This window comes from Mycteria americana, chromosome 24 (assembly GCF_035582795.1).
Source record: "Mycteria americana isolate JAX WOST 10 ecotype Jacksonville Zoo and Gardens chromosome 24, USCA_MyAme_1.0, whole genome shotgun sequence".
In the NCBI taxonomy this organism is placed as follows: Eukaryota; Metazoa; Chordata; class Aves; order Ciconiiformes; family Ciconiidae; genus Mycteria; species Mycteria americana.
Genome location: NC_134388.1, coordinates 5,744,642 through 5,770,951, shown reverse-complemented (window position 1 = coordinate 5,770,951; position 26,310 = coordinate 5,744,642). Strand labels below are relative to the sequence as shown.

The 26,310-nt window shown below is 65.5% G+C and overlaps 1 protein-coding gene and 1 long non-coding RNA gene across 3 annotated transcripts in view; one reads left to right on the top strand and one right to left on the bottom strand.

Annotated features, from left to right (window-relative positions):
* EFNA2 (ephrin A2) overlaps nt 1-9,553 on the top strand; it is a 48,988-nt gene extending 39,435 nt beyond the window's left edge. Inside the window, exons 2-4 of the mRNA XM_075524205.1 lie at nt 4,474-4,763; nt 7,794-7,859; nt 9,291-9,553. Coding sequence (XP_075380320.1) covers nt 4,474-4,763; nt 7,794-7,859; nt 9,291-9,412 — 478 coding nt within the window. The 3' untranslated portion in view covers nt 9,413-9,553. The remainder of the gene's footprint in view (nt 1-4,473; nt 4,764-7,793; nt 7,860-9,290) is intronic.
* Nucleotides 9,554-12,661: 3,108 nt separating this feature from the next.
* LOC142420302 (uncharacterized) lies at nt 12,662-16,387 on the bottom strand. Of its 2 annotated transcripts, none has more exons than XR_012778725.1 (3): nt 16,086-16,387; nt 14,247-15,335; nt 12,662-13,596 (listed from the first exon to the last, which is right to left on the bottom strand). It is a non-coding gene; the product is annotated as an uncharacterized LOC142420302 (long non-coding RNA). The 2 variants fall into 2 exon arrangements; XR_012778726.1 differs by having other exon boundaries at nt 14,434-15,335.
* Nucleotides 16,388-26,310: the final 9,923 nt, after the last annotated feature.

Below are 26,310 nucleotides of genomic sequence, written 5' to 3'. Positions count from 1 at the left end.
CCCCGCTGGGCTCTCCAGCGTCGGGGCGGGGGCTGGCCGGGGAGCAGGGGCAGCACCCCAGCCTCTCCCGCCGAAACCGTCCCGTGGCGAGGGACCGCTCCGTGCCGCGTGGGCGCAGCTTGCGGAGGCGCGGCGTGGGGGACGCCGCTGTTGGTCCCCGATCGTCCGCGGTGAGCCCCGGGGTGCAGCCCTGCCGCCAGCACCTCCTCCGGAGCGCGCCCGCGGTTTCTGTTTTCCCGAGCGTTTGAGCGCGAGGTGCCGAGGGGACGGGAATTACCCCGGAGCTGCTGGACGGAGAATCACCTGGCCGCCTCCCGCAGCCCCGGCACCGCGGCGGGGGGACCCGCCCCGGCTCCCCGGCCGAGGGGACGCGGGGTCCCTGCTGCCGAGGGGGGCCGGGGCTGCGCGTTTCCAGGTGGGGTAACAGAAAGCTGGCTTTGCTCAAAGCTGAGCTTTTCGGTCGGCTTGAGAACGTTGTGAATTGGCATTTGTCGGTGTGCCAGAGCGGGGTCTCTCCTCTCGCTTACTGCAGTTCCCAGGGGACCCGGGGATTTGCCCTGTCCTCGCCCTGAGCCGCCGTCCCCACGCCTCGGGGCCTCGAGGGCTCAGTGGAGGTGGGGACAGGGTTCCTCGTCCCGCTCGCCCCGGGCTGGCACCGGGGAAGGGGAGACCCTGAGACACGGGCACAGGTCCGTGGGCACGGGGACTACAAGCGTGGGCCGGCCCGGGCGGTGCACGCCCGGCGTGGGGCAAGGCGTGCCAGACTGGAGCTCGGCGTGCCGGGCACAGGGCTCTGCCCGGGCGCCCGCCGCAGCTCCTGCAAGCGCACCGCTGCGCGCCGGGAGCGTGCCGAAACCGGGGAGCAGGAGAGGGGCACCGGCGCCCGGCTCGGCCCTGGCCGCTCGCCCTTCCCTGCCGCGCTGAAAGGCGTATTTTATTCTTTCTGTTTTGAAGCAGACGAATTAGCGCTGTGCCTCGTTTAGACAGTTCAAATCCCACTCATTTTAATTAGCGTGGCCTGGCAGCCCTGCTGCGGGTATCACACGGGGCGACAGCGCGCTTTCCAGGTGGCGGGTTTTTAAAACGCTGTTGACATTTTGCGAACTGAATGACTTAAACGATAACAAATTAACAGACGGCTCCGTGCGTGCGCACGGGGCTGGCTCGGCGTGAGCCTCCGCCGCGCGCCTCTGTGAGCAAATTCGGTTAGCTGAGCGTGTCCGAGCGCCGGCGCCGGCGTCTCTCCCCGCGCGCTCGGCTGCTCCGTGCCGAGGTGCACCCTGCGCCTGCAGCGGGTGCTCGGGTCTCTGCGCGGGTGCCGCTGCTTGGGGATGGCTTTCGGGGTGGTGTGTGCTGGATCCATCCCTGCTGCTCCGGTGCTGGGTCCCGGCAGCGCTGCAGTGCCGGCTGCTCCGCCGGAGTTGGCTGCAAGCGGCTGCCGCCGGAGGGACGGGGGCTCGGTGTGAGCGCTGGAGCACCCCGTTACGCGGGCACGTCCTGCGGGCGCGTCCTGCTGACCCCCAGATCCGGGCTGTCGGTGCAGTTATCGGCCCGATGGCGCCGGAGAGGGTTGTAAAGCCGAAGTCAGCCGGGACGAGGCGGTGGCAGCTCCGGTCCCGTGCCGAGCGGAGGTCGGTAGCGGCTCCAGATGGTGCCTGGGATGGGACAGGACAAGGACAGAGCGGCTCCACGAGCCACCGTCCCTGCACCGGTCACTCTGCCCAGCCGTGGGGTGCCCCGTGCCCAGCACCGCGGCTCGGACCCCCATTCCCGCATCCCCTCCCGAGGGCATCCCCAGGGCGTCTCCAGAGAAGCCCCTTCCCTCCTCCATGGAGCTGCCCGCGCTGGGCTTTGCCCGGTGTGCCGGGGCAGCAGAGCCCGGTGCCGCGGCACGGCCGCGCTCCCGCCGAGCGGCTGCTTCGGGCCCCCCGGGTCGCGTGTGTCACAGCGTTCGGCAGAGCTTCTGGGAGGGAATACTTGATCAGGCAGAAACGGAGTATTTCTAGGAGGGGGCGAATCAGCAGGGGGAAATGGAGACATAAATAAAGATTCGCCGGCAAGGAAAAGCCAGGACAGAGCTGAGGCAAAGTCACCTCGCCAAACGCGGGGTCCGGGCAGCCCCGGTGCTCCCCCGGCACTTGAGGGGACGCGGGAGGATCCGGGCTGCAGCGTGGGTGTCCCACGATGGCGGACGGGGACGTCCCCTGCCCGTCCCGTCCCACCGGGGTCCGTCTGTGCCACGGGGGCTGTGGCCGCGGTGCGATGGCAGGGATGCCCGGTCCAGCCCTGTCCTGGACGCCGGCACAGCGTCCCCCGGGGCTAATTAATGCCTCGCGCCGTGCCCGACCCCGGCTCATCCGTTCGGAGCCACCTGGGCACCATCTGCCGCTCCCGGCCCCGGCGAGGGGTCTGCGGGGACGGGGACGGGGACGGGGACGGGGATGGGGACGGGGCACTGCCCCTGCAGACCGGTGTGGCGGGTGCCACCGTCCCTCGGCCAGCCCTGCAGGGGGTTGGCCGGCTGGGGGGGGCTGCGAGCACCTCCAAGGCTGGAGCCCCCCACCCCAAAACCTGTTCTTAGCTTTAAACCCGACTTTGTGCCTTGCGACCCTGAAAGCGCCGGGCTGGGCGGGAAGGTGGGCTCAGGGGTGGGGGGGACGGGGACACCCAGGGGCATCGGGCGGGGGTGCCGGTGGGCATGGGGGTCTCTCCCGTGCTCGGTGGGGCCAGGGGGAGCTCAGACCCGCTGCAGGGTGGGGGGTACTGTGGCGGGGGTCCCCGCAGCTCCCCAGCACCCGCCGCCCCCCAGCAGAGGGTGACCTGTCCCTGCCAGCGCCCGCCAGCGCCCGGCTCCGTCTGTGCCATTTAGCACAGCTAATCAGCTTTAATTCAGCAATTTGTCAGTCTGCAGAAGGCCCTTGGAGTTAGTTGATTTCCCCCCCCAAAAAAAAATATAATTATTATTATTATTCCCCTGATAAGCATGGGCCCTCCTGTTACAATCGCCTTTGCTGGGGCTTTAATAACGATCGTTAAAATAAGTAATTTTTTAAAATAAAAGGCAGAGAGAAGCGGGGGTTTTTTAAAATTTTTTTTATTGTTTTGTATGCGTTTGAAAATTGTTTCCCAGTAAATCCCGTCCCTTTGTATTAATTTTACATTTTAAAATGTTACCTTGCCAGGGGCAGGGTTGGCACAACTGACTCGGGAAAGGAGAGAGAAGGAGAGAGAGAAAAACCCTGCTCCTTAATTAGCGTATTTCCCTGTGTGATCGGAGTGCTTATGAAGCAGGTAATGAGCTGGATGGGGGCTGGCCGCCGCCGCTCGGCTGCTCCGGCGAGGCTGGAGGACCAGACCCCCCCGCCTCCCATCGCCGCTCCCCCCTTCCCTCTTGGGAACGCTGGGTGCCTTTTGGGTCACCCTCCGCCACCGCCGGCGGTTCGCTGCCATCCCCGCCTGCCCCGTCGGCGCTCGGCCACGCCGGGGATGCAGGCGTGCGTGCTTGGGCCGTCCCGTGTGATGAGTTGGAGCCGGCCTCGGCCCTGCTCACAGCTCCTTGAGACTCGGGCGGGCGCAAGCGGTGTCGGGGAGCCCCGAGATGCTGCTTTGGGGTGGCCGGGGGGGGGGGGCTGCGACCACCATCCCCATCCCACCCGGGGCTGCGCCGACCCCTCCGGCCACCCCGGGGCCGAGCCGCAGGGATGGATGCCGAGCTGCTCCTCGGGGTCCCGGAGTGCTGGCCCTGGAGCTGCGGGGTGTCCCCGGCCCTGGTCATGCCGCGGCGGGGGGCTTTCTGCTGGCGGGAGGGCCGCGCCGCAGGCGCCTCAAATTAATTAGCAAAGAAAACGTGCCTGACGTGGCAGGGGGGAGGAAAGCCAAGCTGCCAGGTTGGTTCCTGGGGGAGCCGGCGAGTTTGGCCAGCGAGCTTCATCGGCTGCGGTGCCGGTAGTGCCGGGGGTCTGCGACGTCCCCCCTCGGGGTGCACTTCGGGGATGGGGGGTCGCAGGGGTCACCCCGAGGAGCCGGGGGGGGAGCGGCTGCCAGGCAGGAGCTGCCGGCGTGCGCCGCGGCGTTCTCCAGCGCCGCTAATCCCTTAATCTCTCAGATAATCAGTGCCAGAAACGCAAATTACACTGGGATTGCAGCGCACAGCTGCGGCGATGCCAACGCTTCGATGGTATCGCCGTGAATAATGATTTTTTTGCGACTTACTACCAAGTGGTGCCGCTTTATCGGGCGTAAAACAAAGAGGCTCTGAGTTAATCTTGCAGGTTAACGGGGGCGTTGGGGTGGGCAGGGGGCTGGGGTGCCTGGGAGGGGGCGATGGGGAGAGGAGAGCGGTGCAAGGCTGGGCTGGGCTGGATCAGGCCCCGGGTCACGGCCAAACCGAGGTTTCGCACGCCCGGCGTCTCCGGCGTCCCCACGGCGGGATCCGATGAAACGCGGTCCCGCTGACGCCGGCTTCTCCCGCAGGTTTCACCGCGGGGACTACATGGTGGAGGTGAGCATCAACGACTACCTGGACATCTACTGCCCGCACTACGAGGAGCCGCTGCCCGAGCGGATGGAGCGCTACATCCTCTATATGGTGAACTACGAGGGGCACGCGTCCTGCGACCACCGGCAGAGGGGCTTCAAGCGCTGGGAGTGCAACCGGCCCGACTCCCCCAACGGGCCCCTCAAGTTTTCGGAGAAGTTCCAGCTCTTCACCCCCTTCTCGCTGGGCTTCGAGTTCAGACCCGGCCACGAGTACTACTACATCTGTGAGTGGGGGCTGCCGCAGGCACGGGGCGGGGGGGACGGTGGGGAGGGGATGCTCGGGGGGTCCGGCGAGCGCATCCCGGGGACGTCCCCCGCATCGCCCCACGGTGCGGACCGGACCCGGACGCTGAACCACGGCTCGGTTTGCGTTGGCGACCCAAAATGCTGAAAAGCCCCCAAACCCAGCCGTGCCCCCGCGCCGGCAGCGCCGGCACGTCCGGCTCAAGGCGGAGATCCTGGCTGGCGCACGCTTGGTGCCGAAAGCCTTCGCTGGCCTGAGTCACAGGGCGTGGGGTGGCCACGAGAGTGACTAGGACTTTCCAGGGACCGCGGGATGATGGGGACGCTGGTCTCATCCCTGTGGGACCCCCACCAGGCACCGGTAAAGGTGCTGCACCAGAGCTGTGCCGCAGCCCTGCCAGCCCCAGGCAGCGGCCCCGTGTGCTCCCACGCTCTCCCGCACGCTCCCGTGTATTCCTGCACGCTCCCGTGTATTCCTGCGCTCTCCCGCACGCTCCCGTGTATTCCTGCACGCTCCCGTGTATTCCTGCACGCTCCCGCACACTTCCATGTATTCCCGCGCGCTCCCGTGTATTCCCGCGCTCTCCCGCACGCTCCCGTGCTCTCCCGGGGCTGCGCTCCCCTTTCTCGCCCAACAGATGAAGCCCGAGCTGGCCGACCCGTTCTGGGGGAAACGCTTCTGCCCGGGCGCTGGTCGCAGGATCGGGGTCCCCGGGGTGGAGCGGATCGGGCCCCTCGTCGAATTTCCGCCTCCGGAGCCGCCGGGCGCGGGGACCAGGGCGGAGGAGGGGGAGAGGAGCCAGACCGGCTTCCTCGGGAGCCCACCGGAGCCGTGGGCAAATAAGCTAACGGGGCTGGGGTCAGGCGCTGGGAGCCTGGCAATCAATAAAGGGTGAAAAAAAAAAAAAGAAGCCACGATCCCCAAGCACTCGAGGGAGTCACGGGGAGACAGGGACGCCTCTCTTCTCGCGCAGGAGCCAGCCGGCGTGCTTATCTTCCTTATTATTTCTCCCCCTTTTTCCTAAAGCATCTGTTTTCAGCCCACTTAATTTGTTCCTTTTATCTATATTAAATTACCATTTTCCCCCCCCTCTCCCTCTCCCCCTGTAAAATGTCACTCGCGAAATAACTGCATCTACAACTCTCTCTCCCCCCCCCCGCCCCGTTTTATTTTATTTTTTTTTATTTTTAATGTCGTTAGGGAGAGATTACACAGAAGTAAATGGTGAAGCTGATCATTGCTAAACCGGTTAGAATTCATGTCATGCGGAACATTAGAAATTATGCCTCTTTGAGGAACTGTATTTAGCAGACATGAAAGAAAAGAAATTACCTCCTCCTCGAGCTCGCAAATTGGAATGCCATTAACCTCGCAGGCACGGGGACGCACTCGTGCTCCCCGTGCCGGGTCAAGGGCACGGGCCGGCCCTGGGGATGGAGCCGGCGGACTGCCGGCATGCCCGCGGTACGGCTTGGCACGCCACGGCACGGCACGGCACGGCAGCCGCCGGGCACGGCTCGCGTGACCTTCTCCTTCCGTGCGTGGGGTGCAGCACCGGGGAGGAAAAGAAAAGGGAAAGGGGGGAAAAAAAAACCCCCACGGAGGCTCTGCAGCATCCCCGGCGCCTCCCCGAAATGGCTGTGCCCGGGGCGCCGGGGCTGCGTCCCTTCCCGCCGGAGGCGTGGGCGACGCCGACCCAGGTGCCGGGGCTGGATGCGACCGTCGAGGGGTCCGGGGGTGCGCAGCTCCGTCGCGGGGGGGCTGGGGTGCACGGGGCGGGCGCTGGGAACCCCACCGAGCCAGCGGCCCCTCTGCTGCTGCCCCGTGGTTTTATTTGGTAAAAATAAACCAAAACGGGTCCTGCGGAGCAGCAGGGGGTGGCCCCCGTGTCACCGTCCGTACCGGGACCCCGCCGGGTCCCTCCCTCAGCGCCGGAGCGGGGGGACGGTGGTGGCCCGGTGCTGCCGGAGGGGACCGCGTGTGCCTGGGCAGGGCTGGCCCCTTGCTGCTGCCTCCCTGCGAGCAGCATCCCCATTCCCCCTTCCTCCAGCGGAAATTAAACTTTATTGCGAATAATGCTCTCTCCCCTTCTTTAATTAAAAAAAAAGAGAAAAGAAAATTAAATTCCTTTAAAAACACATATATAAAAATCACATTTTCTCGTATTGAGAGGGGACTTTCACCAAGATAATTATTGCAATTACTCCCTTTCTCTCTCCCAATGAGTATTATTTTTATTCTGTGCCTCTATCCTCATCTTGCCTCTTCGGGGAGAGCCGCGCAGCCCTGCCCGTGCTCTCCTAGCCCTCCGCAACGCCGCGGCGGGGCCAAAGCCACACGGGCCGTCGTCCCCCGACCCCAAAGGGAAGCCCCAGCTGTGCTGGGACCATCAGGGAGCCTTTACTGGGCTCACCTGGGCTGGGGCTGCCCTGCCCCTGCCCCTCCCTCCCTCCCACCATAAATTTGGGCAGGGGGTGGTGGGGGCTCTGCTGTGCTGGGGGTGCTTGGGAGGGTGCTGGGACCCCTGGTTTCCCTCTGCCCGAGGCGATGCTGCGGGGGAGGCTCTGTGGGGGAGCCTTAGGATCCCCATTTCCAGCTGCTTCGGCATTTATTTGAGGTGACCCCGGGAGGGGACGCGGACCCGCCTCGTCCCTGCGGGATGTTCCCCCCCCCTGGCCGCGTCCCACCGGGGTGCGGGCAGCCGAAACGGCCCCGACGTGGGCTCGGCCGGCTGGGTTCGCCGCCGGAGCTGTGCCAGGGCGGGGCAGCCCCCGCGATGGCTTTTAAGGTTTGGTGACGCCGTGTGGGGGCTGTACCCCCTCCCGGCTCGGACCCCCTCGTCCCCCTCCGGTCCCGTGCCGCGGGGCTGGATGCGGCCACCCGTCTCCCTGCCCCGCCCCGGGCATCTCGGCAGCGCCGCGGGGGGTCGCGGCGTGCGCGGGCCCTCGAGGGGTCCCCGAGGCGGGGGCCCCCCTAACCTGCCCCTTTTCTCCCCCGCGCTCCTCTGCAGCCGCCTCCCCCCCGAACGCGGTGGACCGGCCCTGCCTGAAGCTGAAGGTTTACGTTCGGCCGACAAGTAAGTGAGCCGGGCGGGGGAGCGCTCCTGCCCCGGGCCGAGGGCGATGCTCTCGGTGGCCGGTGGTCCCGGGCAAGCGGGTCGGTGCCGCGGGCGGCACCCCGACGGGGACGGTGCCCGCGGCCCTGCCAGAGCCGTCCCGGCGGCGTCTGGGCCGCGGCGGGCGCGTCGCCTGCGCGGTGGACGTTTGCCGCTGAGTTTCAGATGGGGGGGGAAAAAAATAATAATAATCTCTGCACAGTGGCTACTTTTCAGAATCAAATAACTCAGCCATTTAAAAAAACAAATTAATAATTTTCTTCTCCTGTTAACGTGTAATTAGCAAATGGCAGCAGCTCTCCCTGGGGAAGGGCTGAGTGCCTGCAAAATGTCACCATTTAAAAGGATGTCTTTCTTTTTTTTTTTATTTGCATGGCTTTAAAATAAAACCCAATATAATGAAACCATCTGTAAAAAATCATTCTGTTTTGTTTAGGACTAGGGCATAATAGGGGGAAAAAAATCTCTCCTGATATGATTTTTTTTTTTTTTTTTAGTATTTTAATAATATTCGGGGGTTTATTACGCCGATGCCTCGTGGAGGGGAAGGGCTGCCTTTGCGCCGCGGGGGCTCCCCGAGGGCCGGCCCCGGGACGAGGCCCTGAAACCTCCTCACTTGGGAGCGCCCGGCACGGGGGCACCCGCACAGCGCCCGTCCAGGAGGAGGGGGACGAGGGGACACGCGGGGACGGGGCGTCCCCAGGCAGGGCCAGGCTCTGCTTTTCCGGGCTTTGGGTGCATAAAAATCCTTAATCCAGTAAGGAAGATGAGCGGGCCGAGCCCGGGGAGCGCGTTAACAGCTTTAGCCATCGTTTAACCGTTCCCCGGCGCGCTCTGGGCTGCCGCCGGTCGGGGTTTGGCTGCGGGACCACCGGGCCAGCGGGTGCCCTTGCCCTGCGCGGGCTGGTCCGGCCCCGGCCGTGTCCGAGCCGCCCTGGCCGCCGCAGCTCATCCCCCTCGCGCAGCGGCACCCGCCCTGGCCCGCGGGGCTGTCGGGGCTTGGGAGGGGACGGGATGAAATCCTGCCTGATCCCATTTAGGGGGCAGGAACCGGAGCGCCCCGTGCCCTCGCCCACCCTGCAGCCCCCCCGTCCCGTGGTGTCCCCGTGCTGCCCAGCCCCGCGGTGTCCCTGCTTCGGCTCCGGCGGCAGCGCCGTCGGGGAAGCCGGGAGTCCCTCGAGTCCTTTATTTTTCTAAAATCCCATTAATCTTGAGACGGTGCCGGGGTTTGGGGGGGGGTGCTGCTGCATCAGCAGCAGCCGGACCCCAACCCCTGGGGTGCTGAGCATCACCCCCCTTCTGCCAGGGCAGGAGCTGCCGTGGAGCGCGGGCGGCCGTCCCTCGTGACTCTGCCGCCAGCTCACGCCTCCCTCTCTGCCTCCCTTTCCGCAGACGATTCCCTCTACGAGTCCCCGGAGCCCATTTTCACCAGCAACAACTCCTGCTGCAGCCTCAGGGTCCCGCACACCGTGCTCGTGGTGGTGCCGGTCGTCTGGACGCTCCTGGCCTCGTAGCGCCAACGCCGACGTGCCGGGGAGCGGCTCCGTGGGGAAGGAGCGGCCCGGGGACGGATCCTCCTGGCCACCCCGAATCGCCTTCGAGCCGTGGCTCCCGCGGCAGCGGGACAGCGCCCGGGGAGGTCGCCGGTGTGGAGGGTTGGTGCTGCCGGCGAGAAGCTCGCCCGGATCCTGCCGCCGCGTCAAGTCCCCGTCCTCGCACGGCCACCCGTGCCGGGGCATCGTGCCGGGAACGGTGAAGGGCTGCCGCGCGGGACGGATCCTGGCTGCGCACGCCGAAGGCTCCCATCCCTGTGCCGCGGCTCGCTCGGTGCTGGCCCTCCCCGTCGGATGTTGCTTTTTACATTTCTAGACCAAATACAGAGCCCTCGCTTGGTTTTTTGGTTGTTTTTTTTTTTTAAAGAGAAAAGATTTTTATTTTTATTTGTGGGGTTGTTTCAGTCCGGGCTTCCCCGTGTCAGACTGAGCCGCGCGGGGCCGGGCTCAGCCCCCTCCCGTGGAGCCCCCCGCCAGCGCGGCTGCGGCACCCCGCCTTCGCCCGGCTGCGGGCAGAGCCGCCGGCAGCGCCAGGACGCCGGGAGAGACGGACGCCGGCGATGGTGCCGATGGCTCCGTCGTCGCAGACTCCTCCCCAGCCCGGCTCTCGCTCCGGCAGCAGGACGTCGCGGTGCCGGCCCCGCCGCGCTTCCCCTGCCACGGAGGCGCGGGGACGGGGGGCTCGGACAGACGCGAGCCCCCGCTGAGCGCCTGGTGGGGTGACCCTGTCCCCACCGCTCGTGCCGTGGATGTCGCCGCTGTCCCCGCGGGACCCCGAGGCGGCTCTGCAGGCAGCAAAGCAAACCGGACGCACGCAAGGGGAGCGCCGGGGATGCCCAGCTGGCGCCGGGAGCACCGGGGATGGCCGACCGGCACCGGGGATGCCCGGCCGGCACCAGGAGCACCGGGGATGCCCGGCCGGCACGTGGAGCACCGCCGGGCGCTGGGAGCCGGCGGGCCGGGCTCGCCCAGCAGCTGGGATTGCTCCGAGGGCTCGTGGCTGGAGCCGGGGCTGGAGTCCCCGTTCGTGGCAGGGCTGATCTCGCCGGGGCAGGAGGAGCGTGCCGGCCCTGGCGCTGCCCCTGGGGCAGGATTTCCGCCGCCGCCGCCTTCTGCTCTGCACTGCGTCCCCCCCGACACCTTGGGCGTGCAAGAGCCCCCCCGGGGGGGCCGGCGGCCGCGTGCGGGACCATCGCGGCGCTCCCCACGGTCGCCCCTTCGTCCCCCGGCCGCTGCCGGCGTCGCCGGGGCTGGGCTTGGGGATTTTTTTCCTTTTCCTTCTTTGCATTAATAAGAAAAACCCACCCGAAGCCCCGACCCGAGGTTGGCCCTGACCCCAGAGGTGGCAGGTCCCCAAGGAGGGGCCCCCCCCATAGCCCCGGGGCCCGACCCCTCCTCGCCTTAAATCTGGGGCTGTCCCACCCGGGGGGGTCCCGTGCCCGTCCCGCAGAGCCCCCCCACGCCCCGGGGGGTCGCTGGGCCCGGGGGATGACGGCAACGGGCTCGGACCCGGCCGAAGCCCCTCCTGCGGGCGCCTTTTCCGAGCCCACCCTAGACCCTTTGGCGGCGGGGGGCCGGCGGGGGCTCCCTCCCTGTACATACAGCGCTATACTGTGAGCGGTTTTTTTTATGTATTGTTGAGAATGAATTTTATGGAAGGGTTTATTTTATTTTTATTTTATTTTTATTTTTTAGACTAGGAAGCTGAAATCTCGCAATAAGCTCATCTCGATCATCCAAAAAATATTAAAAAAAAAAAAAAAAAAAAAAAAATTTCCACATTCCCTGCCGTCCCGTCCCCGTGTGTCCAGACCAGGTCGTGGTTCTCGAAGGTGAGCGAAAGCACCGCGTTTATCCAGGGGCTGAGGGAGGGCACCCACCCAGCCGGGCGCTGAGCACCCACCGGGCTCCGGTGAGGAGCCGGCGGCACCCGCCCGCCGTCGCGGTGCCGGCTCGTGGGGGAGCAGCGATGGCAAAACCTGGCCTTCGGTCTGTGTTTTATATATATATAGATTATATATATAAATATCTATATTGTGTACAGCGACTGTGGGAGAGTGGACGAGCGCAGGCGGCGGCCAGGCTGGCAGGGGCCGGCAGCCGCGGCGAGGGGGTGGTGAGGGCTGGGGTGCTTCGCTGTGGCCGGGCTGTCCCTCGGGAGCAGCCCCTCGTGGGCGCTGGTTCTGCGTGTTGGTCTCCGTTCCGCCTAGCTTCGTCCTTAGACACGCCGCTTTCGTCCTCGACGTCGTGCTGATGGTAACCGGATCACCGCCCCGTTTGGATTCTGTATTTTTTTATAATAAAATAAAAATAAATGTCGTGTGAGGCCCTTGCTTTCGAGAAGTGACTTTTCCCTCCCGCCGCCGCAACGCTTCGGGCCGAGCCGCGCCGTGTCCCTGGGGGGGGCCGGCCCCCCGCGGGCACCGGGAGCCACCGGCCGGGGCGAGCCAACGCCGGCACCGGGGCGACCGCGCTCGGCTCCGTCCCCGCTCCCCGTGCAGCCCTCTCCCCCGGTGCAACGGGGCTGAGACGCCAGACCGCTCTGCCGGGTGGTGTGTTAATTACGGGAAGGATTTAATTACCGCAGTAATGAATAATAATGGATATTAAATTAATTAATATGCAATTGTTGATAGTACTTAATTATTGGAGGCGATGCAGCCTGGTGGGTGGGCGCTGGAGGCTGGGATGCTCCGGCGTCTCCCGTGCGCTGCCGCAGCCCCGGCTGCTCGCCCGCCTCTGCCTCAGTTTCCCCCGGGCTGGGGCGGCCTTGGGCCACCAACCGGTGACGTCCCGGAAGCCACCGAAGCCGGGACAGGCTGCTGGTAGGTGGCATCACGAGCATCCTCTGCTCGCCCTATCGCGACTCCCACCCCTCGAAAGAGCAGGCCCAGCCGGGGAGGGGAGGGCACCCCCCGCCTGCTCTTTTTTCCCTCAAATACTGAATAACTTTTTTGTGTGGCCCGTGTTCATTCCCAGCGTTTAATGCGTATTTCGGCATAATTAGCAGAACAGGAACAATCGGCTGTTAATTAATTCGGGCTCGTACAGCTGATCCGAGGCTCTGAAGTTTGCCACGAGAGGGTGAAAGACTAATTTTGCTTTTTAATAAGGGCCATCTGTGTGCCAGGAGCCGGGGGAAATACCAGCACCGACGGCCGGGGAGGTGGGTGCCGCGTCGAGCTCCGCGGTCGCTGCCGGCTCTGCCAGCGATGGGCTCGCGCGGTGAAAAGTGCCGGGGAAAGAGCCCGGCAGGGACTTACCAAGAAAAAGGCAATTTTTTAGACCCACTCGGTAGGTTTTTTTGAGGCCTGACTCATGATTTTTTTAACATTGGGGGTTGGAAATACGGAGTTAAAAATAGCAAACTGGCAGGCGCGAGGCTGAGACGGATCATCGTTAGTAATTAATTAATAGAGTCGCGGATTTTTACGGCCTGAAAGGGATCATTTGGATCGGGCAGCCCGTCTCTCTCGCAGAGGCGTCGAGGTTTGATTTAAGGACTCGTGGTGACGGAGAGCCGGTCCAGCCCCGGGTGCTCTTCCCGCTGCATCCCACCAGGGCCGGCCCCGCTCCCGGCGCCACCAGGTATCGCCCGCCGGCGCAGTCCAGCCCTTTATTATATTTAACGCGGGGCGGGATGGGGGCACGCGGGGCTGGGGCTGCCGGTGAGGCCGGGGCACGGCCGGGCTCCCCGCATCTCCCGCCTGCCCCGTGCACGGGGTCCCGGCGGCTCGGGGGTCTTCACCAGCCTCGTGCGAAGGGGAGAGGGGACGCGGGGACCCGCTGCAGCGCCCGAACGCTGGCGCACGGGTGGTTGGAGCCGGGTCATTAACGCGGCTGATAATTGGGGCTGAAACGGCCACCGCGGAGTCGAGCCCCTGCTCGAGGGAAGCTCAAGGTCCTGGCACCGCGTCCCCTCCCAGCGAGCGGGGCCGGGGTCGTTCCTTTCCCGAGCATCGCTGCTTCTCGCCGATTATCCCATCGGCAGCATCCGTGTCACCGTGTCACCGTGCCGGTGAACCGCGGCTCCCTGCCTGGCTGGAGGCTGCGGCGATGCCGGGGGGGGGATAACCCGCCGCAGCAGACAGGCTGTCGGGGAGCGGGTTTCCCGTCTCTCTCCATGTTGGAAGTGTCTGGCACTGCTGGAAAAGAAAGAATCCCTCCGCACGCTGACCCGGAGAACGAAACACGTCTTAAATCTCTTCTCCTCTGTAAGCGTGGCGGTGTGTGCAAAGGAAGGGAAGGAAACGGCCCCCCAGCCCCGGGGGGGGTCCCCGACCCCCGATGGGAGCCTCCCCCCGGCCCCGTGACCCCCTGAGTATCCGCAGTCCCGGCTGCAATCGGGATTTTGCTGGCAGCTGGGGAGGGCGAGGGCGCAGGGACGAGCGGGGGGCCGGGCTCCCCAGGGCAGCGGCTGGGGCAGGGGAGCCAGGGCTGAGGGATGGGATGGGACGGGACGGGATGGGATGGGACGGGATGGGATGGGACGGGATGGGATGGGACGGGACGGGATGGGATGGGACGGGATGGGACGGGATGGGACGGGATGGGATGGGATGGGATGGGATGGGATGGGATGGGATGGGACGTGACGGGATGGGATGGGACGGGATGGGATGGGATGGGATGGGATGGGACGGGATGGGATGGGACGGGGCATCCCCAGGACCCCCTCGCCCTGGGGTGCCGCTGGGCTGGGGGGGCCACAACCGCAGGCAGAGCAGCTGCCGGGGCCGTGCCCCCGAGCGCAGCCGGCACCGCGGGCAGGCGGGAGGCAGCGGGAGGGCGTCACCTATGGCTGGCGGTGTCTGAACTGGGGTTTACGGGCCCGGGTCTCCTCTAGCACCAGCTTTACGTTGTCGCTGCCAGGGCTTTCCAGCCACGTGGGCGCTGGCGGCCCCGTTATGCCGGCGGTGAGGGGTTCAGGGCTGACGGAGATACGGCTTCATCTCCCCGCGCTGCGCTAAGGGCCGATTTACTCCGGGATACGGCTGCGGCAATTAATCGGGGGGCCAGGGCTTGGCGCGGGGGTCCGGGGCTGCGCCCGCCTTCCAGAGGTTCAGGCGTGGGGTGGGACGAGGGCGGCTCGTGGAGCTCGGCTTTCCACGTGCCCTAATTCCTCGGCTGAGCGGCGGAGGGGAGTTCTCCCGGCACGGCCCTGCTCCAGCGCACGCTCTCCCTTCTGCACCCTCCTCCTCCTCTTCCTCCCATCCCGGGACACGCTCGGCTCCATCTCTCTCCATCCAACTGCCAGACTCGCAGCTGGCCGCAGAGGCGGTGGCGGGAGCTGCCCCCTGCGATCCCGAGGGGACGAAGCTCCTGTCCGTGCGGGGCGGCCGCGGGGGTGCCGGCGGCCACGGGCGAGGCTGGGTCGCCCCCGCTGCGCCTCCAGGGGCCCCTTTGGGGGGTGACGGCCCCGCGGCCGTGGCCCCGCGGCCTCCTGCCTCGGCGCTCCCCGTCCGCTCCGGCGCAAAGGCACCAGGGCCAGCTCAGGGGTCCCGAGCCCCCGTGGCGGCAGCTGCCCGGTCACAGCACGCACGGCTCCGAGGAGAGCAGCTCCCGTGCGTCTCCGCCAGCACGCCGCTCCTTGCTCCGTTTCAGCATTTCGGCGTTAATACTTTTTTTTCGTTTAATCCCACGAAGGCAGCGGGCGCGCCGTGCTCCACTGGCCCGTGGAATATCCCGCCCGCTGCGAAGCTACGGCTGCAGACGGTGCAGGAGTCCGATCCGCAGCTTGCTCAGCGGCGCGCAGCCTCCCCAGCCCCGGTGACGCCATCCAGGTTTACACCTGGGCGAGGCTCAGGATCTGGCCGGCGGCTCCCCGATTCCCTTGGAGCTTCTCTGGCTTCCCTCCTCTTGGTCTCGCTCCAGATTCAGAAGCCTGCGGGCGCAACGCAGCCAGAGGAGGGACGCTCAGCCGGGCGGGCCCCGTCCCTGCCGTGCTTTGCAGCGGGGTTTTCCCCATTTGCACCGCGGAGGGGCCAGCCCGGTGCCTGCTCGCGTGGGGATGCCGTGTGCCCAGGGAAACGTTCACCGTGAGGAGGGGCTCAGCTGAGCTCTCCCCGGGGCTGCTCGAGGCAGAGCAAGGGTGCTGGGAGCACCCCGTGCTAAAAAATGATCCTTTCTGCAAAGCCTGCTCGATTCCCCAAGCTTGCTGGCACCCTGACCCCCCTCCGGCCAGCCCACCCGCCGAAATGCTGTCCCCCTCCCCACCACGTGCTCTGGGCTCCCTCCCCGCGAGCCGCCCCACATCCCCGCCCCAGCGCCTGGCTCCGATTTGCTCCGTTTACGTGAATTCCCAGGGGCCGGGCTGCCCCTCGCCTCCCTGCGTCCCCTGGGGCGTCGCGCCTCTGCACGCGGCTTGTGGCTGCTGCAGAGCTCCGGCTCCCGGATGCACCAGCTGGCACGGTGGCCGCTGAGCTGGCACGGTGGCCACTGAGCTTGCACGGTGGCCGCTGAGGTTGCACGGTGGCCGCTGAGCTTGCACGGTGCCATCCGGCTGCCTCTGCCACCGCGGTCCCCCAGCAGCCGTGCGGAGCAGAGACCCGGCTGCAGCAGGGCCGGGGGGCTTGTCCCCGCGTCCCCTGGTCCCTTCCCACGCAGGGGACGACAGCAGCGTCCCGCAGCTCACCGGGAGCTCGCTGGCACCTCCCGGGCTCCGTCGCTTCTCTCCGGCAGCTCCCGGCTCCTGCCCCGTTGCGGCACGGCTCCGATAAAAGCGTGCATCCATCAGCAGGAGACGTGGCCGGGCTCACGGGGGGAAGCTGCTAAAGCGGCGCGGGGGGACCCGCCGTCCCCGCTGCTGGTTCCTGCTCCCTGGCTGTCACATCTGCGCTCGTTCCCTGCCGTCCCTCCCGCCATCCCTCTCCCCAGCCTTATCTCCTGATAGGGACAAGCGATACAACCCGAAACGTTTCTGTAACAAGCTGCCGGCTGCTGAGCACCCAGGAAAATACCAGATGGGGGGGGGGTGATTTATGGAAATAGCACGAGAGCGGAGAGCGGGGAGTTTGCCGAGCCGCGGCAGAGACGAGTCGCACGCGGTGAGGGACGCCGGCTCCCATCGCCGCTCCCCGAGCATCACCGGCACCTTTGCTCCTGGCTGATCCGGATGCGGGGCCGCGGCCGGTGCCGGCGGGCGGCTGGAAGGGGCAGCGGAGGGGGGAGGCGGGTGCGCGGAGCCCGGCGCTGTCCCTTTGCGGCCATCGATTTCCATGAAATAAGCCAGCCGGGTGTGTAATTGCGCGCAGCGACGGCAGCCTCCTTTACGTGCCGTTTGGCGGGGCCCTGCTCGCAGGAAATGAAACTTTCAGGCCCCTAGCCATTTATTTTTCTTCAGCTGTTAATTCCCCCGCCCCGGGGAGAGGAGGGGGCGAGGGCGGCCTCGCAGGGGGCATGGCGGGTGGGCTGGGGCTGCTGCAGCCCCCCGGCCGTAGGCAGCGATGGGCGAGAGCATCTCGGGAGCTCAGCATCTCGCCTGCACCCGCGGCACCTTCCCCGCCCCGTCGCCCCCATCCCGAGCCCGGCTTGGCCGGTGGGAGAGGCGAAGCCGGCGCCCAGCGTCCGCACCCCTGCTCCCCGCCGGCCCCGAGAGCTTTGCCGGGGAGTGATTTCTCCCCCAGGCACGGAGCGAGCATCCATTCCCCTCGGCGAGCTCCTCTCTCGCAAGGTAACCGGCATTATATTCGGACCAGTTGCTCCAGCATGATCCTCCTGAATGTTGCACAGCGTGTACGCGGCGTCTTATGTAAAATACATGCCCCTGGGTGAGCCTTTTAATAGCAATGGCTCCTGCCCGGGGGGCGGGGGGGCCGCTCTCTGCCACGGCGGTGCCAAGAAATGATTGAAAAGTTGGGGCTCGCCGTAGGAAACACCCTGCTGGGGGGAACAACGTGTTTTCATTTCTCTGCCAGGTAACAAATGAAAAGAATTGCAATGAATGCTAATGGAGCGGGGAGCGGGATGCTGCGGAGGAGCCGGGGCTGGAGCTGGGGCTGGGCAGGTGCCGGGGTGAGCGGGAACAGGGGGGTCCGGCCCTGGGAACGCGGGAGCTGCCGGGGGACCCCGGTTTCGCGGGCTGGAGCCAGCCACGCGCAGGACAGCACGCCCCGGCCCAGGGCCGGTGGGCGCCACGGGGAGGCCGCTCTGGGCTGCTGTACCAAAATCGCTTCTTTTTGTAGCAACCCAGAGCTGGGGGAACGCGCCAGGCCCCAGAATCGCCCTTGGCGGGAGCTCCCGTCCCCGGGGAGCCCGTCCCGGCTGTCGCCTTCCCCGTGCCACGGCCGAGCTGCCGTTGAACCGGCTCCTCGCGGGCAGCCGGCGAAGGGCTGCGCCGGGCTGAGCTGTTTGTAAATGCAGCCGGTCTGGAAAGCGGGAGGGTAAACACGGATGAATAGCCTTCATCCACTCCAGTAAATATTTTATATCACACACCAAGAAAAGACACTCCTATTTAAATGATTTATAAAGGAAGATCATGTAGAGGTTTCTATAAAATATGTAGGGCTCCTAATCCCGACATCATCAAGCAAAGAGGACTGAAATCATATATTACCTTTTCAACAGCCTCGCCGGCTGCAGGGATACAACTGACAAATAAAAGTGTGTTTACAGCTCTGGGGCTCCTCTGGGGAGAGGTAAATCACGGCAGGGGTGGGAAGGGGAAAGGAAGCCGGAAATTAAGTGGCAATTTCTGTCCGTCACGGCAGCGCGGGGGGATGCCGGACCTGGGGGGACCCCAGCGTCCCCGTCCCGGGCAGTCACGCTCTGGGTGCAGCGACGCTCGTCCCCCGGCGGGACCCTGCGGGGTCGGCACAGGGGATGAACCCCGCCGCGATGCCCGGAGCCGCACCGGCCTGCGGTGGGTCGGTGCGCGTCGCGGCCGTGCCCTGCCCCGCTCCGCAGCGGGGCTGGACCGAGAGCAGCCATCAGGGATGGGGTTTCCATGGGCACCAGTGGAGTCAGGATTGGGCCCGCAGGGATAACCTCAGGGCCGGCGTCCGCTCCCTCCACGCCGCCACTCGACGCTCCCCTTGCCCCATCCTCTCGACCCAAATGGACCCTTGGACTCAATAAATGGACCCGAAAGGGGACCCAAATGGACCCTTGGGTCCATTTGGGTCCCCTTTCGGGTCCATTTATTGAGGTTTTTCCCCCCCCGCTGCCGCCATCTCCCCGCCGGCAGCCGGGGGACCCGCGGCCCCGGCAGACGGCACGCACGGCCGGCCTCTGGCAGCAACGGCGGCGATTTGGCATGCGGCGGCGGGAGCCACCAGCCGATGGGGCCCCGGCCGCCACGTTATTAAGGGATTAGCAAGTTGTCTTGGCGCTCAATTGTAGATAAGTGCCGCATTTTGTATTATCTTTTCACGCCGCACCGCGAAGGATGACAAAGAGACAACATGGGTGTCATGGCCTTCAGCATATCATTAAGGGTAATTTGTCGTGCCGGGAAGGGGAGGGCGAAGGGAGAGAGGGAAGGAGAGGAGGCGAGTGAGGAGAGGGAACGGCAGCCCGGGAGGAGAGAGGGGATTAAAAACTAAGGAGAGGAGATTAGGAGTGAAATGTGAACCGTATTCAGAGGCAGCCAGGCAGGGAGAAGCAAATAGGCGAGGAGGGGACGGCCGTGCCGCGGGGGCCGAGGCGGCAGGAGGAAGGCGCGGGGCTGGGGTAGGGGAGGCGGGATGGCGGGCAGGGCGGGGGGGGCTCCAGAGACCCCCACCCCTCTTCTTCTCCTGCACAGGAGAGCCCCGAATCCATCCGCAGCCTCAAGCCTACGCGTTAATCTCTCATCATCGGCAGCCATCCAGGCCGGCGTCACAGGCAGTAAGACGCCCACCAGAGGACTCGAGCGAAGCCATTTGCCCCTTTGAGGACTGACTGGCCACGGCCATTGCCCGGGCCTGGGGGGCTCGGGGGGGCTGGGGGCACGGCGGGGGGTGGCCGGGGCACGGCAGCAGCTCCTCGGTGCGACCCGCTCCCGGTGCAACCCGCTCCTCGTGCAACCTGCTCCTGGTGCAACCCGCTCCCAGTGCAACCCGCTCCTGGTGCAACCCGCTCCTGGTGCAACCCGCTCTCGGTGCTCCCGGTGCAACCTGCTCCCCATGCAACCCGCTCCCGGTGCAACCCGCTCCTCGTGCAACCCCGTCGGTGCAACCCGCTCCCAGTCCAACCCGCTCCTCGGTGCAACCCACTCCTGGTGCAACCTGCACCTCGGTGCAACCCGCTTTCGGTGCTCCCGGTGCAACCCGCTCCCCATGCAACCCACTCCTTGGCTCAACCCGCTCCCGGCGCAGCCCACTCCTCGGTGCAACCTGCGCCTCGGTGCAACCTGCGCCTCGGTGTAACCCACCCAGCGCATCCTCCTCCCGGTGCATCCTGCTCCTCGGTGCAACCCCTCCGCGATTTCTCCCAGGCTTTGCAGCCCCCCCAGCCCCCTCCTCATGCAGCGCCTGGCAGCCCACCCCGTTCGGAGCCGGGGTCTGCTCCCCCCTCGCTGGGCAGCGAAGGGTAAAAGAAAGAGTAACGGCAAGAGGAAAACGTGGCAGAAATCCAGCAAAGCCCCCAGGCCTGGGGAAGAGGGGGCTGAGCGGGCGGTGGTTTGCTCTATCGGTCAATCGATCAATCAGGAATAAAGGCGCGGGTATTGATCGGGAAGATGGCTTTTCAGGGGCCGGGTAATGGAAATACGCATCTGGAGACAGTCAAATGGAACGGCTAATGCCGCGGTCACTGCTAGGAGGAGAGGCCAACCTGATTTGCAGGAGGAGAAGCCCTGTGACGGCAGCTCACTCTCACCCGAACGCCGCTTCGGCCCCTTCCCGCAGAGCCCGGGTGGCCGAATCCCCGTGGGGCGGCGAGGGGCCGGCGCCAGCCCCGGGGGGTGCAGCCACCCTGGGGCGAGGGGCTCCCGGGTACCACCGTGGTCCCCCAGCCCCTTCCTCCACCGCAGGGACCGAGGCCGCTGGGGACGGGGACGGGGCCGGGGCCGGGGCATCCTCCCGCACCCCCTCCCTCCCCTCCCCTTCTGATAATCCTATTTTTGAACCAGGGGATTAGGATCAATACTTCACTCCTAATGCTGCGGTAATACAGTGTTACACCGCCAGCGCCAGTTCCCTGCTGAACCACTTAAGGTAGTTTAAACCCATTTGTGCCAGGGAGTGCCGTGAATCCACAACGAGCTCCTTGCACGGCGGAGGCAGAGCTGCGGCGGGGCGGCACAGCGGGTGCCGGCCTGGCAGCGGCAGCTGCCCGCGTGGCTGCTGGCCAAATCCAGCCCTGGGTGGCCACAGCCAGCGAGGGAACAGTGGCCCTTTGAGCCCAGAGGGCTTCTAGACCCTGAAAGGGCCACGCTGGGCAGGGGCTTGCACGCACCAGGGCCACCGCCGGGTCCCCCGCAGCCGGCCCGGCAGGAGCCGCGAGGGACGTGCAGGCAGCGGCTGCCCACACTGCCGGTCCTGGCACCTCTGCTGGCCCTGCTCTGGGCAGGCGAGCCCTCAGGCAAGCACCCCTAGCGCAAGCACCCTTTGTGCAAGCACCCCTCGTGCAAACACCCCTCGTGCAAGCACCCCTCGTGCAAGCATCCCTCGTGCAATCGAGCCCTCGTGCAAACAGTTGTGGCCCCTGGGTTTTGGGTGACCCCGGCTCTGCCCTGGGTTTTGGGTGACCCTGGCTCTGCCCTGCGTTTTGGGTGACCCCGGCTCTGCCCCGGGTTTTGGGCGACCCCGGCCCTGCCCCAGGCGCGGGCGCCCGAGCAGCCCCTCGCCGGCCGGCGCGGTGGTCCCGGCGCGGGGCTGGGGGGAAACCCGGCCATCTTTCACTCCAAATTGGCTGAGGGGTTTGGAGGCAAACTCCCAGGGAATAGAAACACAAATATTTCCATCCAGTGCTATAATTATGAATTAGAGCAAAGCTCTGTCTTTATTAGGTGCTAATAGAGATAAAGGGGGTTTTGAAATGCAAGGCACAGCTCTATAAATGCTAATTCACCCGGAGACCTTCCTCTCTCCCCAGGCCCAGAGAACCCAGGTTTCAAGGCAACTTCTCTCCAAAAAAAAAACCCGGCCGAGCAAACTCCAAGAAACCGTCTCAGCAACTCCGACGAGTTTGTTCAGCGACGCAGCGGCTCCTCTCCACCGGGCCACCCCGGCAGACCCCCTCTACGGGGTCCAGGGCAGGAGCTGCCCGTGGGGCCGGGGGAGGCAGCGAGGGGCTGGCGGGGGACCTACGGCGCGTGAACGCCGAGGCGCGGGGAGGGCCGCGTTGCGGCACGCCCGTGCGCGCAGGCGCGGCGGCCTGGCTCTCCCGCCCCTGGGCGCGCGCGCCGCCCTTCCTCGAGGCGCCGAAGCCGGCGGAAGGCGAACGGCCGCCCTGCGCCGCCGGGCAGGCTCTGGGCCGTAGCGGCACAGCCGCGGCCCCCGCTGACCGCAGCTCTTGGATCTATAACGCTGCACGGAACAGCCTCGCCTCCCCTCGCCCGCCCGCGATCCCCCCCGGGGGCTCCAGCCCCGGCCCGACCAGGGGGTGCCCGGGGAAAGCGGCGGAGCCCCTGGCCCAGCTCCCGCCTTCAGGGGGGCTGTAAGTGCTGAAAGCCTCCGGGGCGGGTTAGGGGGGAAACGAGCAGCCTGCGTCCTGACGGGGGGACGCGGCTCGCTGGCGCTCACCCCGCCTGCCGCAGCCAGCCCGGCAATCCCCGCTGCCCTCTGCTCCTGCCTCCTCTTTTCCAGGGGCCTCCCGCTGCTGCCCGGCACGGACCAGGCCACGGCTCGTCCACCCGCCGGCTGCGCGAAGCCCGTGACGACAGCCCCGGCTTCACCTGGTACCCTCCGGCCCGCGCCTCTCACCCCAAATATGTATTTTTCCATTTTCTCCCGTATTGATTTTCAATCCGGTGCAGAGAAACGAGACAATCCCGGCTGAGCCAGCCCGGCTCTCGCCGCCGCTCGGCCGAAAAGTCATCCCTGCAATTAACGGCAGTCCTCGGCGGGCGGGCGGCCGGTGGGGTGTGGGCGGAGAGGGGGGTGCCTTTGCAGGGTCGCTCCCCTCCGCGTGCGGGCATCCCTGGCCTCTCCTTTCCCGCCCCGCGGGCACGGGGCTGGGCGGCGCGAGGGGCACGGTGGGTGCGAGGCTGCAACCCCCGCCCCGGGGCGTTTCGCCGGGGTGGGGGGACGCTGGGGGTCCCTTGCCAGGCCCGTCCTGCCGCGGTCCCTCGTTTCCCCGCCTGTGCTCCGTCCGTTTCCCAGGGGTGCCGCGCTCCCCAGCCGGGCGCAGGGTGCTGGTGACAGCAGCTCTGAGGGGCCCGGGGGGATCGGGCGGGGCGGGCCAGATCCCGCACTGGCATAACGTGGGCTCATCCCTCCGAGCGGCGAGGATCTGGCCCTCTGTGCTCGGAGCAGTTTTCAATTAAAACAAAAATATCCTGTAATAACCCACAGAAGGGTTTTTATTTCCTTCCCGTTTTTAATTTTTTTTAAAAATAAGTCTATTATGAGGAGCTTAGAGATGCATGTAAAACCGGCGAGGGACGATTTGAGGATTAGGGATCGGCGCTGTCCTGGTGTGACGAGCAAAGAAAAGAAAATCCTGCCGGGGCCGGGAAGGGGGTGCAGGAGGGGTCACCGCGGCGGCAATGGCTCCGGAAGCAGCAGAGAGACCCCGGTGCCAGCGAAGGGGGGTCCTGGAGCGGACCCCCGCGGCCGCCCGTGCTCCTGCCACGCTCCCACCCCGCTCCCTGCCTGCTCGCATCCAGTTTAGCATAAAAGTCATTTTGCTTTGGGCCCCCCCGGCTGCTGCTCCCTCATTGCCAGGCAGCCGATAACCGTCCTGAGCGCCGGGGGAACCCCCCGGCTGGGGACAGAGAGCTGTGCGGGGCGAGCAGCGTTTAACCCCCTCCGCCAAGGATAATTGGCTTGTTTACCATTTTCCTGACCCCAAAAAGACAATGAAATCGTGCACAAAACCAATAGGTTTTAGCCACATGCCTGCAGAGAGAGAGGCGATATAAATAAAATACAGATAGGGATTCGTGCGGCGGGGATGGGTAATGGATTCGTGGCGTGAGCGGGGACGTGCTGGGGCTGCCGGGGGGGCGGGAGGGGACGACCCCCCCGGCCCCGCGTGCACCTCGCGGCGATGCTCGGGGTGGCTTTCTGGGGACCGGTTCTGGCTTTCCTGCAAACCGCCCCGTGGGGCTGGCTCTGCCTGGGTTGCGGCACCAAGCCGGACTCGCAGAGCTGCTTTGGGTGAAAAACCCACGGTCTGGGCAAAGCCCGCCGCTGGGGGAGAGCGGCCGTGGCTCCGTGGCAGCCACCGTCCCGGGGCAGGCTTAGGGCGCGGACACGGGGGTACCCAGAACATCCCCGGGACGGCTCGTCCCGCGTCCCTGCGGCAGGCACCGAGCTGGCACCCTGGGAGCCCCTGCTCATCCTCTCGCTTTAACGCACCACCTCTATTTATTCTGCTCCTGTAACTGTAAAATTGATTTTCTTGCAACAAGACGCTTGTCTTTCACTACTGAACGCGCCCAAATGCTCCAACATAAGACACTGGCAATTTTTAATTAGTTTCTTTTATACCTCTTGCTTCCCCGAGCAGGCATGTGGAACCGGAACAGGGGAGCCCGAAAAGGAGCAGGATCCAGAGGTGACAAAAGCACTTTTTATTCTTGATATGATTATTAATAATACACGCCGTTTACCTAACGAGACAGGAGCGCGGGAGGGCAGGGGTAAGGGAGGTGATTAGAGCATCTTCCAGCTGCAGGGCTGGAGAAGCATCTTTAACCGCCGTCACCTTTCCACGTGGTCTCGGAGCAGCTCCTCGCCGCCCGGCCCCCTCCCCACGAACGCCCACCTGCACCCAAACCGGCCCGGCTCTGCCGATCGCTTCCCCGGCACGGCGTGGCGCGGAGCTGCCCGTCCCTGCCCCGCTTGCCCGCGTCCTGGTCCCTTCGTGGCCGGGAGCCCGGCCGAGGCGACGTCCCCCCGGGCGGGGGGGAAGGTGTCAGGGACCCCTCGACGGCAAATTGCGAACACGCGCGGGTGATACCGGCGAAGGCCGGACTGAGCGCGCCGCGCCGCACGTCACGGCCCCGATAACGAGCCGGGGTGATTAAAGCCGCAACGGCTGGTTCGCGGAGAGTCCCGCTGCTCTGCCCCGCTTCCACCCCGCCAGCCCCCTGCCCGCGCCCACGGCCTCGCAGGGGACGCCGCGAGCCCCCAGCCCTGGGGGGGTCCTGCAGCTGCCCCGTGCCCCCGAGGGGCTGCGCCAAAGCCACGGCAAGCCTCGGCCGACGCTCCGGGGACGCGTGCGGGTGAGGAGCGGGTGCCGCGTGCCCTCCTCCACCGTAGCCCTGGACGGGGGTCGCTGCCGCTGCTCCTGCGGGCTCCTGGCTGCTGCACGGGCTGGGCAGCCCCGGCGGAGGCACCCCCTGCCCCACGCGCGCTCGCCGCCGTTCCCCCAAAAACCCACGGTCGGCTTTTTTTTTTGCCTTCCCCAAAACCCACGGGCAGCTCGGCCTCGCGGGCAGCGACAGGGCGGGAGAGCCGGCCGGACCCCCCAGCGTCCCCGGTGCCGGGCAGGGCCGGGGGTCCCCGGGAGCGGGCAAGGCCAGAGGGGTGGGTTTGGCCACGAAGTGCAAAGCCCCTCCGGCCGCTCCGGCAGCGCGGGGAGCGCACATGTGTGAGCACACATGCGTGCGGACGCGTGCGCGCCCAAACGAGCTGCCCAAAAAAAAAGTTACCGGGGGGGGGAAGAAAAGGGAGGGGGGAAAAAAAAAAAAAAGGGAAAAAAAAAAAGCAAAGGAAAGTCCTGCAGTCTTTTGCCTTGTCAGTTCTCCGTCTGCTGTCACTCAGCCGCCGAATTCTCCTTCAAGTTGTCATAGCGAGGCTGGCGGGGATTATGCCGAGGCTCTGTCCAGAATTGATTCATGTGGAACGCGTGCTTGACGAGCGGAACCGCTGGTGTGAGCGGGAGCCGCTGAGACCCCCTATTTTCCCACCTTCCTCAGACAATCTGGTATTGTTTGGCCGCAGCCTTAGTGATCCCTGCACCAGGGCTGTGACTGACACAGCTTTGAGGCTCTAAGGCGTATTTTGAATTTCTAAAACCTCTCAGGAAGTCCCCGGGGTGCCTTCTGCCATTGTCTTGTTTCTCCTTTCGCCTTTTTCCCTTTCCACCCCGAACCCCTACCGCCTCCCCCGCCGCCTCCTCCCCCTTTTTTTTTCCCCTTCCTCCCCCTAATTCCAGGCCCTACAATCCCAAACACAACCCAGTTTTTTCTTCCCCCCATGTTTACGCTCTGACTCTCTCTGGAGCTGCTCAGCCAGTTCGCAAACATGATTTAAAAAAAAAAGGAAAGAAAAACTAAATAAAGCTCTAAAAGTTCCTAAATCCTCGATCCACCGTGGAGAAGAAGGGCTTTACTTGTTTGCTTTTAATCAGCTGACACAAACCCCGGGATGCGTTGAAAAATAATAATAATAGAAATAAATCTTTCACCTAATCTATCGCACGCTTGCCTCCGTCCCGCTGCCCGCTCCGCTCCGGCCATCCATCGCCCATCCGTCCGCGCCGGAGCCGCGTGCAGGGGCCGTCCCGCAGGATCGGGCCGAGGAGTTGCCGTCCTGGTGAAGCGTTTCCACCAGGAGCCCCCAAAGGGGTGCAGACCCCCCCGCCCCCGGCAAAGGGCCGGGCTGTCCCCGGCGCGGGGCCCAGGCTACGCCACCCCCGCCTCGAGCTTTCGTGCACCGGGACCACCGAGCCGGCGCTGCCCCGTCCCCCCGCAGCCCCCGGCCTCTCCTGGGCTCGGCACTATATAACCATTTCCCATTTCCAGTCTTAATCTTATAAGAATG